The sequence below is a fragment of the Bos javanicus genome, chromosome 24, assembly GCF_032452875.1.
Source record: "Bos javanicus breed banteng chromosome 24, ARS-OSU_banteng_1.0, whole genome shotgun sequence".
NCBI classification, from domain to species: Eukaryota; Metazoa; Chordata; class Mammalia; order Artiodactyla; family Bovidae; genus Bos; species Bos javanicus.
This window is the reverse complement of record NC_083891.1, coordinates 40,605,937-40,619,166: the sequence shown is the minus strand read 5'-3', so window position 1 is coordinate 40,619,166 and position 13,230 is coordinate 40,605,937. Positions and strand designations below refer to the sequence as shown.

At 42.6% G+C, this 13,230-nt stretch overlaps 1 protein-coding gene across 5 annotated transcripts in view; it reads right to left on the bottom strand.

Annotated features, from left to right (window-relative positions):
• The window catches only part of PTPRM (protein tyrosine phosphatase receptor type M), a 662,162-nt gene that overhangs the window by 398,747 nt on the left and 250,185 nt on the right, over positions 1-13,230 (bottom strand). For all 5 annotated transcript variants that reach the window (XM_061399910.1, XM_061399904.1, XM_061399907.1 and 2 more), the window contains exon 4: positions 5,245-5,323. In XM_061399910.1, the coding sequence (XP_061255894.1) occupies positions 5,245-5,323 (79 nt within the window). The remainder of the gene's footprint in view (positions 1-5,244; positions 5,324-13,230) is intronic.

Below are 13,230 nucleotides of genomic sequence, written 5' to 3'. Positions count from 1 at the left end.
GAATAAATTTGAATCAAGAATGCCATATTATGAACTCAGCATTTCTTAAGTGTTTAAAGAAATTGCTGACTTACTTCATACTGCGAAGTAGTAATACAGAACTGTCTTAGATTTTGCATTCATTTTATCCAATATATGACACATAGGTTTATGAGGATTTTTGCAATCTTTTTCATTATTACTTGTTAAAATAGGCAGAACAATAATGAGGCATGATTCTGTATAATTTTTAGATTTCACAATTGAAGGAATCATATATGCAAATATCTTTGTATTTAAGGTGTTATATGACAACAAATAACAAAGACTGTACACTATAAGACAAAATTGAAAAAGACATAGGTATCCCATTGTTCACTGCAGCACTATTTACAATAGCTAGAACATGGAAGCAACCTAGATGTCCATCGACAGATGAACGGATAACGAAGTTGTGGTACATATACACAATAGAATATCACTCAGCCATAAAAAGGAACACATTTGAGTCAGTTCTAATGAGGTGAATGAACCTAGAACCTATTATACAGAGTGAAGTAAGTCAGAAAGAAAATGATAAATATTATATACTAATGCATATATACACAATCTAGAAAAATGGTACTGAAGAATTTATTTTCAGGGCAGCAGTGGAGAAATAGACATAGAGAATAGACTTCTGGACATGGGGAGAGGGGAGGAGAGGGTGAGATGTATGGAGAGAGTAAAACATGGAAACTTACATCACCATATGTAAAATAGACAGCCAACAGGAATTTGCTGTATGGCTCAGGAAACTCAAACAGGAGCTCTGTATCACCCTAGAGTGGGTGGGATGGGGAGGGAGATGGGAGGGAGGGGATATATGTATACCTATGGCTGATTCATGTTGGGGTTTTACAGAAAACAACAAAATTCCATAAAGCAATTATCCTTCAATTAAAAAATAAATTAATTAAAAAAAAAGATTGTACACTATAACCCAGTGAGATTCATCCTAGGAGTGCTAGGTTGATTTAACATCCCCAAATTAATCAATATAATAATAAAAGACACCAACAGAATAAAAGACAAAAACTATATCATAATCTGACAGTTAATGGAGTTCAGGAAATGCCATCAAAAACATGGCACCTGGGTACACCGAATATGTTAAGCTGAAGGAGTCTGAGAAAACAGCGGAAGCAAGAAGGTCACTCTGACCTTTCCTTCCTTTCTCCCTTGAAACAGGCCACAAAACCCTCGTGACAGATGCCCTCTCAGTGCCCAGAGGAAAGGAGCTCCCTATCTCTAAGGACAAAGGTGGAAAACAAAGTGAAGACACCTGCTTTGGGTCTTCCTCAGCTTACCACACTCACAGTATTGTCTATACAATACCACATTCCTCCATGAATGTCCACTCCTCATGAAAACCAGTATAAACATACTCAGGTCTGTGTGTGCACATCTCCATTTCCTTATGAGCCTCCCGTGTCACATAAAACATACAGGAAGTATATCTATATGCTTTTCTCCCATTTATCTGTCTTTCTCGGTTTCAGATCCTGTCAGCGACCCTAGGAGGGCCAAAAAAAACTTTCCCCTCTCCTATATAAGTAAAGGAAAAGCACTGGCTAAAATCCAACAGCCTTTCATGATTGATTTTTAAATAACATCTAACAAAGTAGGAATATAAAAGAATGTCCTTCCTGATAGTGAGCATCTATGAAAAACCCAAACTCACAGCTAACATCACACTTCATGGTGAAAGGCTGGAAATTTCCCTCCAAAGACATGAACACAACAAAGACATCTGTTCTCTCCACTTGTACTCAGCACTGTACAGGAGGTTCCAGCCCCAGCAAGTAGGCAGGAAAATGAATCAAAGGCACCCAGACTGAACAACAGGATATAAAACTAAACCTAAAGATCGCGGGTCTTGAAAATTCTAAGGATCTACAAAAAACAAGTAGCACTTATAATAAGTAAGTTCAACAGGGTCTCGGGATATGAGGTCACTGTACAAAAATCAGCTGTGTTGCTATACACTTGTAATGAACAATCTAATAATGAAATTAAGAAAGCAATCCCATTTATTTGTTGTTGCTTTTCAGTTGCCAAGTCGAGTTTCATGGACTGTAGCACACCAGGCTCCTGTAGAGCAGTATCAAAATGAATACATAGGAATACATTTAATGAGAGAAGTTCAGTTTGTACCTTGAAGACTGCAAACACTATTGAAGGAAATATTAGAAAGCCTGAGTAAAAGGAAAAACATCCCACGTTCCCATACAACTTTGAGAGGATGAACGGAATGATATGTGATGTTAAAATGCTGCATAGCTTATAAGATATAAAAATACATACCGGCATCACAAGGTCATAATAATAATAATACCCACATATGCCTAAGTTACGACCTGCTTAAAAACAGGAGACAATATTATGAAGCTGAAAAAACCGCTTCTTCAGTTTCTCCTACCAGGATTATTGAACCAAATTCAAAATATAGCTTTAGGGTGCACACCAAATACAGAAATTATCTATGTTCATCAGAAGCTGTGTGAAGCCACAGCACAGGCATTTCCACATTTCAAAACGATCTGGCATCTTACTGTCACTACGCGAAAATCAATTTTATGAGCAACTGTACACCCTTAACAGAACAGCTACTTTTAAAAAAGTGTCGTAATGCCTGCTCATAAACCTATATGAATCCAAACAGGAGCCTTTAGAGTGAAGTAAATAAAGTTCAGCAGTTTTACATCTTTGGGGAAAGCAGAATTTTGGATATGAAATATTTATGCTCCTTCACGATGTAAATTTAATGAGCCTCAGCATTTCAAAATAATTGATTATTATTTAGAAACCCTGATAGGAAATCCCCTAGAATACAAACTATAAAGCTTTCCCTTTTAAGACCAAACGACTGCCTTCTTTAAAATCTTTATTTGCATGTTTTCCCCATAAACTTGGCAATTCAGGAGAAGATAACGACAGAAAGGCCATCATCAAGACCGTTTAAAGCTCACAGTTCAACACACCATTGTAGCATCCATCACCTTGGGACACAGGCTGTTTTGCGGTTCTGTATCTCCTAACAGCAGTTTGTAGAGCCAATTAGGTATCAGAACCGGTATTCTCCAAAGGAGAGACATAAACACCATTTCTGCGGCTGCAGGCAGCTGGTCTTGGGAAGAATGCACTGAACTGTGGGAGACACATTTCAGGAAGGCTCTGACGGAAGGGGAAGCATTAAGTCTTTCTCTCCTACTGAAGGCAGTGACTAGAATCCTGCCGGATGGGAGGGGGTCCACTTCAGGAGCCGTTCTGTTGGCCAGAGGCCTCTGCACCTGCACCCAGAGCAGCAGAGACACCTGCCGGGTGGTGAGGTTTGCTCCAGGAAACGGCTCAGCACACAGTAGGTCCGTCTGACGTCTCTCCTGGCGAGAGGTGAATCAGAAGCCCTGAACGTTCATGCGCCTGAGAGGATCTCAGGGCACTTTTCCAAGCCTGAGGCTATGACTCTGAGCGTTTGGCCAAATTCCAACTCAGGTAATTATATTCTGCTTCTTGAATTTGCCCTGCTGTTCCCATTAGGAACATTTTTTTTTTTTTGCCTTTTCAGAAAAAAGGGACTGAAATTCTTGTTGAATTCGCTAGTATTGCTGACAGAAGAAAAGGCCGAGCACTGAGTTACAATAGGAACGTCCTGACCGGGTAATGAGCAAGATGACTGCCGAGCTTGAACTGGGACACCAGATAAAGATCTCAGAGAGCAAGACCCTTTGGGGTGGAATCAAACAATGGTGTCATGATAGCCCAGTGGATAACAGCCACCCAGACTTGTCTGTGACTACCGTGTGGAGTAATCACTGGGGCATGTCTCAGCCCACACAGTAAAAGGAGACATTCCTGCAAGTGTTTTTATTTCTAGTATCAGCCTAGCTATAACCACACCCCCATGGATTTGGCTGGGGACCTTCAGCAGAAAGGGTGGCGCTAGCAGCAAAGAACCCGCCTGCCAATGTAGGAGACATGAGACGCAGGTTCAAGCCCTGGGTTGGGAAGATCCCCTGGAGAAGGGCATGGCAACCCACTCCAGTATTCTTGCCTGGGAAATCTCGTGGACAGAGGAGCCTGGCAGGCTACAGTCCACGGTTGCACAGAGTCAGACAGGACTGAAGCGATTTAGCACACATGCATGCTTCAGCAGAGATCCAGAATGGTCTGAATGAGCCAATTTCCCTTTAAAGCCAGGGACCCTAAAAGTAAAGCAGGCCACCATCTCTGAGATGGTCAAAGATGTAATGTCTGACAATATCAACCTGGGGCAAGGATTCAGGCAACTCAAATATCCACGCATTGCTGGTGGGTGTGGAACTGGGCAGACACCTTTCATACCAATTTGGCAGCATCTCGTAAAACTGTTTCTAACTGACATCTCAGCAACTCTGCCTGTAAGAATACACATCTCCCAGGTTCTCACAAACTGCATGCAAAGGCATGCACGTGCACACACACACACGGGTGTGTACTGCAGCCATGTCTGTCACAGAGAAAAACTGGGTCTTAGGGGGAACTAAATATTCATAGACGAATACAAACATACAGTGTAGTATATGTATATGATGCAATCTGATGGACTGACCTAAAAATATGTTAAGAGGGGAAAAAAAGAAGAGAGTGATTTGTACTGTTCAATGCCACTCATTAGAATTTACAAAGGTGGGATTTCCCTGGTGGTCCAGTGGCTAAGACTCCACATTCCCACTGCAAAGGGTGCAGGTTTGATTCCTGGTCTAGGAACTAAGATCCCTCATGCTGTGAGGCAAGTCACCAAAAAAAGAATTTATAAAGGCAAACATAACTGATTTTTTCTGAGCACATGATTATGGGAAGCTCTGTACACACACACACACACACACACACACTCACACACACACGCACTAAGCACACACAGACACAGACACATAGATTTGCAGAGTTTTGGTTGCTCAGCTCCCAACATTCTCTTTTGAGGTTGGATATTTCAACATACCAAATATTCCCATAGTCCCCATTGCTGATTTTCACTTTCAAGGCACTCAGTCATTTTTCACTTACAATGCCTCACACATGACACATGTATGTGAACTTCTGGGCTAGCACAGCGCCACCTACAAGTCCATCAGGGACTCTCTAGACAGGACAAACTTCCCTCCAGGTTTTAGCACTTTCTCCCATCCATAACATAAATACACCCCCAACCATGTCCCTGAAGGATTAAAAGTTGAGGCAACTTACTACACGGATGTCCTAACACCTTCACTTCATCAATAGCGAGGTAACCTTGATGTCCAGAAGTTATGACTTCAAAAATCACCTGAAAGATTAAGAAAGGTTTTCATTATTCATTCACTTTATCAACTTTGACCTAACATTTCCTGTAGATAAGATACCTAATTTCAACCATTCATTCATGTTTCCCACAGACATCATTGAATGTCTAGTAATCCAACAGTCAAATGGTCTAGGTTCTAAAACTGCAATAACAACTAAGACTAAAACTCAGTTTTTTGGGAGGTGAATGTGGGGAGCAGACAGCAGTACAATCAAGGTCTCACCCCATGAAGGTGAGGGGGGACCCCAGGGAGGAACCGATACTCAAAAGACAGAGGTTGAGTCATCTTCCAGAGGTGATGTTAAGATTTAAATTGCTTTAAGATAATATATTTTCTGGGCTTTCCCCATGGCTCAGCAGTAAAGAACCTGCGTGCCATGCAGGAGCCGCAGGAGACATGGGTTCCATCTCTGGGTGGGGAAGATCCCCCGGAGAAGGGAACAGACATCCACTCCAATATTCTTGCCTGGAGAATCCCATGGACAGAAGAGTCTGGTGGGCTGCAGTCCATAGGGTTGCAAAAAGTCAGACACAACTGAAGTGACTTATTATGCATGCATGCAACATACCTTCTGGTCAACTTCTTTGAGGGGACTCTATGGACCAACTGGAACCACATGGGGTCTTAGGTTTTATACAACTAATACATGCAATTAAAATGTTTAAAGTACTATGAAAGAAGAGAACAGGATACTAGGAGGACATACTCCAGAGGACCTTCCATGAGGAAGCGGTGTTTGAGCTGAGAGCTGCCAGTGAACGAGCCAAAGGTGAGAAGAGTGTAAGGTATCTTCCAGGGAATGTGCAAAGGCCCTGAGGTGGACATGACCGTGACCATAAAGAGGAAAACTGGGACCTACAGCTCTAAAGGTCAGCTGTGACCAGGCGCAGAGGCTCCACTCATAGGGAACACACCATATTAGAAATATAGAGAAGAGCTGTGCTGGCTGAAATTCAGATGGTAGAGTATGAACTGGGAGGAAAATGATATAAAAATCTTATGATGAAGGCTTTACAACTGTTTGATCCTAGGAGAAGCAGGGCAACAGAAAAAGGGCAACATGCTCTGAGGTCCTCAAGATGAATAACATTTTGACATAGTGGACTCAGAGAAGTTGAGGCTAAAGGAGAAAAAAGAACCACTAACAAAAGCTCTCCATTGTCAGGCTAGTGTTAATGCTAACAGGTCCACATGACACAGCAGGAATCCGTGTCTCAGGGAGACCACATGAAGAGGATCATTCTTAATGCACAACCCAGCATCCTCCATTCAAGAAATGGACTTATTTATTCATATAAAAACCTGCACATGAATGTTCATAGAAGCTTTATTCAATATAAGCAGAAGCCAGAAATAGTCCAGATGCCATTCAAATGATTAAACAGAGAGTGGTACATCCATGGTTACTGCTGCTAAGTCACTTCAGTCGTGTCCGATTCTGTGCGACCCCATAGACGGCAGCCCACCAGGCTCCCCTGTCCCTGGGATTCTCCAGGCAAGAACACTGGAGTGGGTTGTCATTTCCTTCTCCAATGCATGAAAATGAAAAGTGAAAGTGAAGTCGCTCAGTCGTGTCCGACCCTTAGTGACCCCATGGACTGCAGCCCACCAGGCTCCTCCGTCCATGGGATTCTTCAGGCAAGAGTGCTGGAGTGGGGTGCCATTGCCTTCCATTGTTACTAGTCAGCACTAAAAAGGGACAATTTTTTTTTTAATTGGAGGATAATTGCTTTACAATGTTGTGTTGCTCTCTACCATGTAAGAATGTGAATCAGCCATAAGAATACATATGTCCCCTCCCTCGTGAGCCTCCCTGCCCCTCCCATCGCATCCCAGCCCTCTGGGTCATCACAGAGCACGAGCTTGAGCTCCCTGTGTTGCACAGCAGCTTCCCACTAGCTGTCTGTTTCATACACGGTACTGTGTGTGTGTCGCTGCTCCTCTCTCAATCTGTCCCTCTCTCCTTCCCCTGCTGTGTTCACAAGTATGTTCTCTATGTCTGCGTTTCTACTGCTGCCCTGCAAATAGATTCATCAGTGCCATTTTTCTAGATTCCATATATATGCATTATTATATAACATCTGTTTTTCTCTTTCTGACTTACTTCTGTATTAACAGCCTCTAGGTTCATCCACCTCACTAGAACTGACTCAAATTCAAGGAACTAACTACCGACAGAACCACTGACTGGATGAATCCCCAGAGAACGGCGTTGAGTGAAAAAGCCCATCAGAAAAGATTACACGCAATATGATTCCATTTATATAACAACGTGTAATGTCAGCATTTCAGAAACGGAGGCCAGGTGAGTGCTTGCCAGGGCTCAGGGATGGAGGGAGAAGGAGCAGGAGCTCACTTCAGTTCAGTCGCTCAGTCGTCTCCGACTCTTCGAGACTCCACGGAAGGAGCAGGAAAGACAGGGCAAAATCTTAAGCACTGGACTGCAAGTGTGCACGCCTGCTCAGTTGCTCAGTCCTGTCCAGTTTTTTGCGACCCCATGATGTAGTCCACCAGGTTCCTCTGTCCATGGGATTCTCCAAGCAGGAATACTGGAGTGGGTTGCCATTTCCCACTCCAAGGGATCTTCCTGACCCAGGGATTGAACCTGTGTCCCCCGAGTCTCCGTCACTGCAGGCATCGATGTGTCAATGTGACACGTGTCAAGTGACACTGCTGTGTCACTTGAGAAACCAGGGAAGTCCTTAAACAAGTTTCTTAAAAGCATATTTAAGCATGCCCTGAAAAGCTTTTCTCGTCATGAACCCTTGCTATCTGGCAAGTTTTCCAGTTTGTAGTTTTTTTCTAGCCAGTGCCCTTGCCAAGAAAGCTTCAGAAGCAGAAATAGTTTTGTCTCTTTTTTTCAAACAAGGGACCACTCTATCAAAAGACAAGTATTGCTGTACAGAAATATAACACACATGAAGGGGTGGGGGTGGATCACAGGAGTGTCTGAGATGCCTGCTCCCAGAGCCAGAAAGATGGAAGTCAGAGGAAACTAACACAAGACCATAGACAGCACCACCGGAAAGCAAAAAAAAAAAAAAAGGTGTAAAAATTGATGTGGGATGTGGCCATGCTTATTTTTATCAAACAGGACAGAACCTATTAAAAATCTATATTAGAAGTAAGACTTGAGCCTCTTAAGGGAACCACACCAATTTTTTTCTTTATAAAAAATCAACATTTCAAAAAACATTTATTTACCATTTACATCCATGTCCCAGGCACCTTTTGTATGTATTATCTAATTTTTCTCAGTCAACCATATCCACTGGAGTGAATATTATCTACCTCAGTAGATACAAAGTTAAGTGATTTTTCTGAGGTCACATACTCAGGGTGTAATTCCAGGTCTATTTTACTTTCAAGTCCAAACTTTTTTCATGTGACTCGACTGCCTATGTATGCATATACACATATAATATACAACCATGCGTACACACATGTGTGTGTGTGTGCTCGGTCGCTTCAGTCATGTCTGACTCTTTGCAAACCCATGGACTGTAGCCCAGCAGGCTCCTCTGTCAATGGGATTTTCCGGTCCAGGCGAGAATACTGGAATGGGTTGTTATTTCCTCCTGCAGGTGATCTCCCCATCCATGGACCCAGCCTGCATCTCTCATGTGTCCTGCGTTGGCAGACAGGTTCTTTACCACTAGTGTTACCTGGGAAGCCCATACACATATATACACACACACAAATATACATATATAACTTTTACTGCATAAATGCATATATGTTCTAAATTCTTTATTTCTAGATTGAAGTAAGAATGTAGCCATCTATTTGACCCAGAAATATAGCTGCAAGGGCCAAACTATATGACACAGTTTTAACAACACGAACTTCAAGACAAGGGTCAGCAAACTATAGCAAATGGACCAAATCTGCCCCTAATCTCTTGTTTCTGTCTGGCCCACAAACCATGGATGGTGTTTACAGTTTTCACTGGTAGTAGGAACTCAAAAGAAGATTTTGTGATACACGAGAAATATGTGTGTGTCTGTGTGTGTGCTTAGTCGCTCAGTTGTATCTGACTCTTTGTGACCCATGGACCATAACCTGCCAAGCTCTTCTGTCCATGGAATTCTCCAGGTAAGAATACTAGAGTGAGTTGCTATTTCCTTCTCCAGGGGATCTCTTCCTGACCCAGGGATAGAATCCAGGTCTCCTGCATTGGCAGGCAGATTCTTTACTGTCTGAGCCACCAGGGAAGCCCAACATGAGTATATGAAACTCAAATTTCCATGCCTGCAAATTAAGCTTTATTGGAAAGCAGTCACACCCATTCATTTACGGATTATCTATGGTGACTCTCACAATCTCAGCACCGTGGAGTTGCTGCCACAGAGACCATCTGGCTTGAAAAGCCTGAAGTATTTACTATCCAGCCTCCTGCTTTAAGAGGAAACCTTCCTGCTTGGCTCACCAGCAGCTGCCATTACTCTGGTTAACAAGAAAGCATACGTCGATAGCAATAGTTCGTCACAGCAAGTTCAATACGCTTTGCACTTGCTGGGGGAGCCTTGTACTCCTCTAGCAATGGCAGGGAGAAAGCCCTCTCCTGGGCTGGCTTGTTTCAACTCTATTACAGGGGTGGGTGTTTTCACCCACATTACCTTGCAGTAATCATTACCAAATTTTTAAAGCATAAAACAAAACCATAGAAATGAATTACTTGATAAACCTCAAAACACTGTCTTAACGATTAAACTAAAAATGAAACAGGGCTTCCTTGGTGATGCAGTGGTTAAGAATGCCATGCAGGGGATACCAGTTTGATCCCTGGTCCGGAAAGATCCCACACGCTGCAGAGCAGCTAAGCCCGGGTGCCACACTACTGATTCCACGCTCCAGAGCCAGTGCTCTGCAACAAGAGAAGCCACCACAGTGAGAAGCCGGCACAGGACAGCTAGACGTAGCTCCCACTTGCCGCAACTAGAGAAAGCCCACACGCGGCAACAAAGACCCAATGCAGCCAAAAAGTAACTAAAAAAATAAAGAAGAAACAATTTATTAAAAAGGAAAGAAAACCCAGCTCATTTAGAAGGCAAATCCTCTATAAAGATGCCAAACTACGAAGAATTTATAATAAAAATTTCATATTCAAGCCTCTCACATCTCATTCTACACAAAGTCCTTTGGCATTCGCTAGACTGCAGCTAAATATTTGTGTTTTTACTGATACACATGCATTTTTAGGATAAATGCCTTTGCCCTCCAGCCTAACCTAAGCTATGATTATTTGAAAGGTTGAAAGCCGAAGTGGGGGGTGGGTAAGATGGAATCACAGAGTCAAACTGCATTATTCTAGAATAATTTTGTCACCATACAGTTATATCACCTTTCTTGAGGGGGGAGGCAGGGAATCTGACTTAATGGAAAACACAATGAATCCTCAGTATTTGTTGATTCTGAATCTGACTGCTCTGTAATTTATTTGAAATCCCAAAATCAATCCTCACAAAGCATTCTTGGTCATGTGAGAACAAGGACAGAGCAGCAAACGCTAGAGTTGCCGGACACACGCGGCCCAGCAGAGGCTGGGGAAAAAGGGGCTCTGCCTTCTAGTTTCCCCTCTCCTGCTGCTAACAACTGTCCTCATCCAAGGCTAAATGTTCTACGTTTTTCACCTTTTCGAGCCTTTTACTGGCGATGCTGCTGTTTAAGACGGCCCCCAGCTCAGCACTAAAGTGCTGTCTGGTCGTTGCCAAGCACACAAGGCTGTGATGTGTCTTACAGAGAAAACACATTTGTTAAATAAATAAACTTCCTTCAGGCCTGAGCTAGTGCTCTTGGCCACGTTCAATGACAGGAATCAATGACATACATTAAACAAGGCACACATAAACCAAGGTTATGCCTTGACCTGTCGATGAAAACCTCATGGCCAGAGGCTCTCGTGGCGGGGCTGACGCCGTGCTCCCCACAGAAGCAGTGGTGCAGTGTTTACTGATTCAGCACTCACAGTGATGTTTGGGACAAAACTGCAGGAGTGTGTTTGGATTCACACCGAGGCCTACTTCTATGAAAGTTCTTGGCCGCTGGAAGGACTCGATGCTCATTTCTGCTGCTGGTTCCCAGATGTTATTGGCAGTGGTGGGAAGTAAAGACATGTAGGCGAGACAGAGCCCATAGACATTCCATCACTCAACACACAATGTCTCTGGGGGACAAGATGTTGCACCCCCGGCGTCTTTGGAGCCTTGGGGGAAAGCTGCTGAATTTCAGTTAGGAAAGAGCTGGTTACACCACTGACTAATGAATGCTGTTTTGTTCGCTCATGAAGACTCATCCTGGATCTGAGTCCGCCAAACGGGAGATGGGAAGAGGTTTAACCCGGCAGCATCTCTGGTGCTCCCCGCTTCAGTGAGGAGCAAAATTAGCTTTCTACACTGCCATTTCCCCTGGCCACATGTGAACAAAGCAAAGGCCTTAGGTTACAACACAAACACTCTCCATGGAAGATGGGCTGGTGGAAGCCATCTGTCAGTCCCTAGAACAAAGGGGCTCCCGTGGCATCTGTCTGTCTTCCCACACGGAGCCCCATAGCCCCTTTCTGGTTTTGATTTAAATAAAAAGCTATAGTGTATCATATTGAGGACTGAATTTCAAGCTATGAATTTGGAGGGGAGCACAAACATTCAGTCTATAGTGGAAGTTAAGACATGATTATTTCTGAGGATGGGCTAAATATGAGAGGGGCAGAGGCTGGGAGAGGGGCGAGTCTTTGGAGGAGTGGAGCACGTTCAATTTCTTAATATGGGTCATGACTTCATGAGCATATTTAATTTATAAACGTTTATCAAAATACATATATATTACTTATGCATTTTTCTTTACATATTTAATTCAACAAAACTGTAAAATATTTGCCCACATCACACATTAATAAAAAACATCTTGACACTCCCACCAAAGGCTAAGTATATCATATTCACAAAAACTGCTACTTTATTTTCCAAATAAAAAACTAAAACTAAAACATACACAGAAAAAGAAAAGTTTCTGTGATAAAGAAGAGCCAAAGCAAAACCACAAATGTTACGACTTTAGAAAATCAGGAAAAAAGAACCAAGACCTTTGTTTAGATGCACATATTGAAGTCATGTGAAAACCTACTTTCTCTAGGTTAAAAGCATTCAAAGGACAAGCTTCACAGTGGAGCTGATTATTGGTGCTTTGTTACATCACTCAGGACATTCTGAAATGATGCCATGTTTTTCCCTACCAATCAACACTAATTTCTTCAATTTTCTTGTGTTTTCCCTTTCTCTTTTAGAAAGTGGAAATGTTCTTTTCTAATCTTTTCTACTCATGGCTCAAATGTCCATTCTACAAAATGGGCTAGGTAAGCAAATTAAGGCACAGGGAAACGAAATAGGAAAGTGATAAGGAAAAGTAATGAGAAGCTAGAAGCGACAGAACTCAGGGAAATGGAAGATGTTCACCCAGAAGAAGGACCTGTCCTTAATCATCAAATAACAAGTATAAACTGAGAAGGAAACTCAGAGATATGCAAGTTTTTCACAATGAATGGATAAAACATCATCTTTGAAGATATGAAACTGTCATGTGAATCCCTCTGCTTCCTAAAAGCAGCTCTGTGTCTGTAGTAAAGTGACAGCCTCATATGTCCTCACTGATTTCTTCAAACTCATCTCTTTTTAGCACAAAATGCAGGGGGCGGGGTACCTGATTAGAACAGCTTTCCTGCCTGAGACAGGGCTTCATTTCACTGCCATATTTAATTTCCTGTGTCCCCCAGACAGACAAAGCAAGCTGATTGTCTTGCACTTGGTACAAAGCGATTCAATGGTCTCACACTTGGTCTCACACATTGAATTAAGTAATTCCATAAGCTAAGGAATTAATGGAGTCAGGGAGC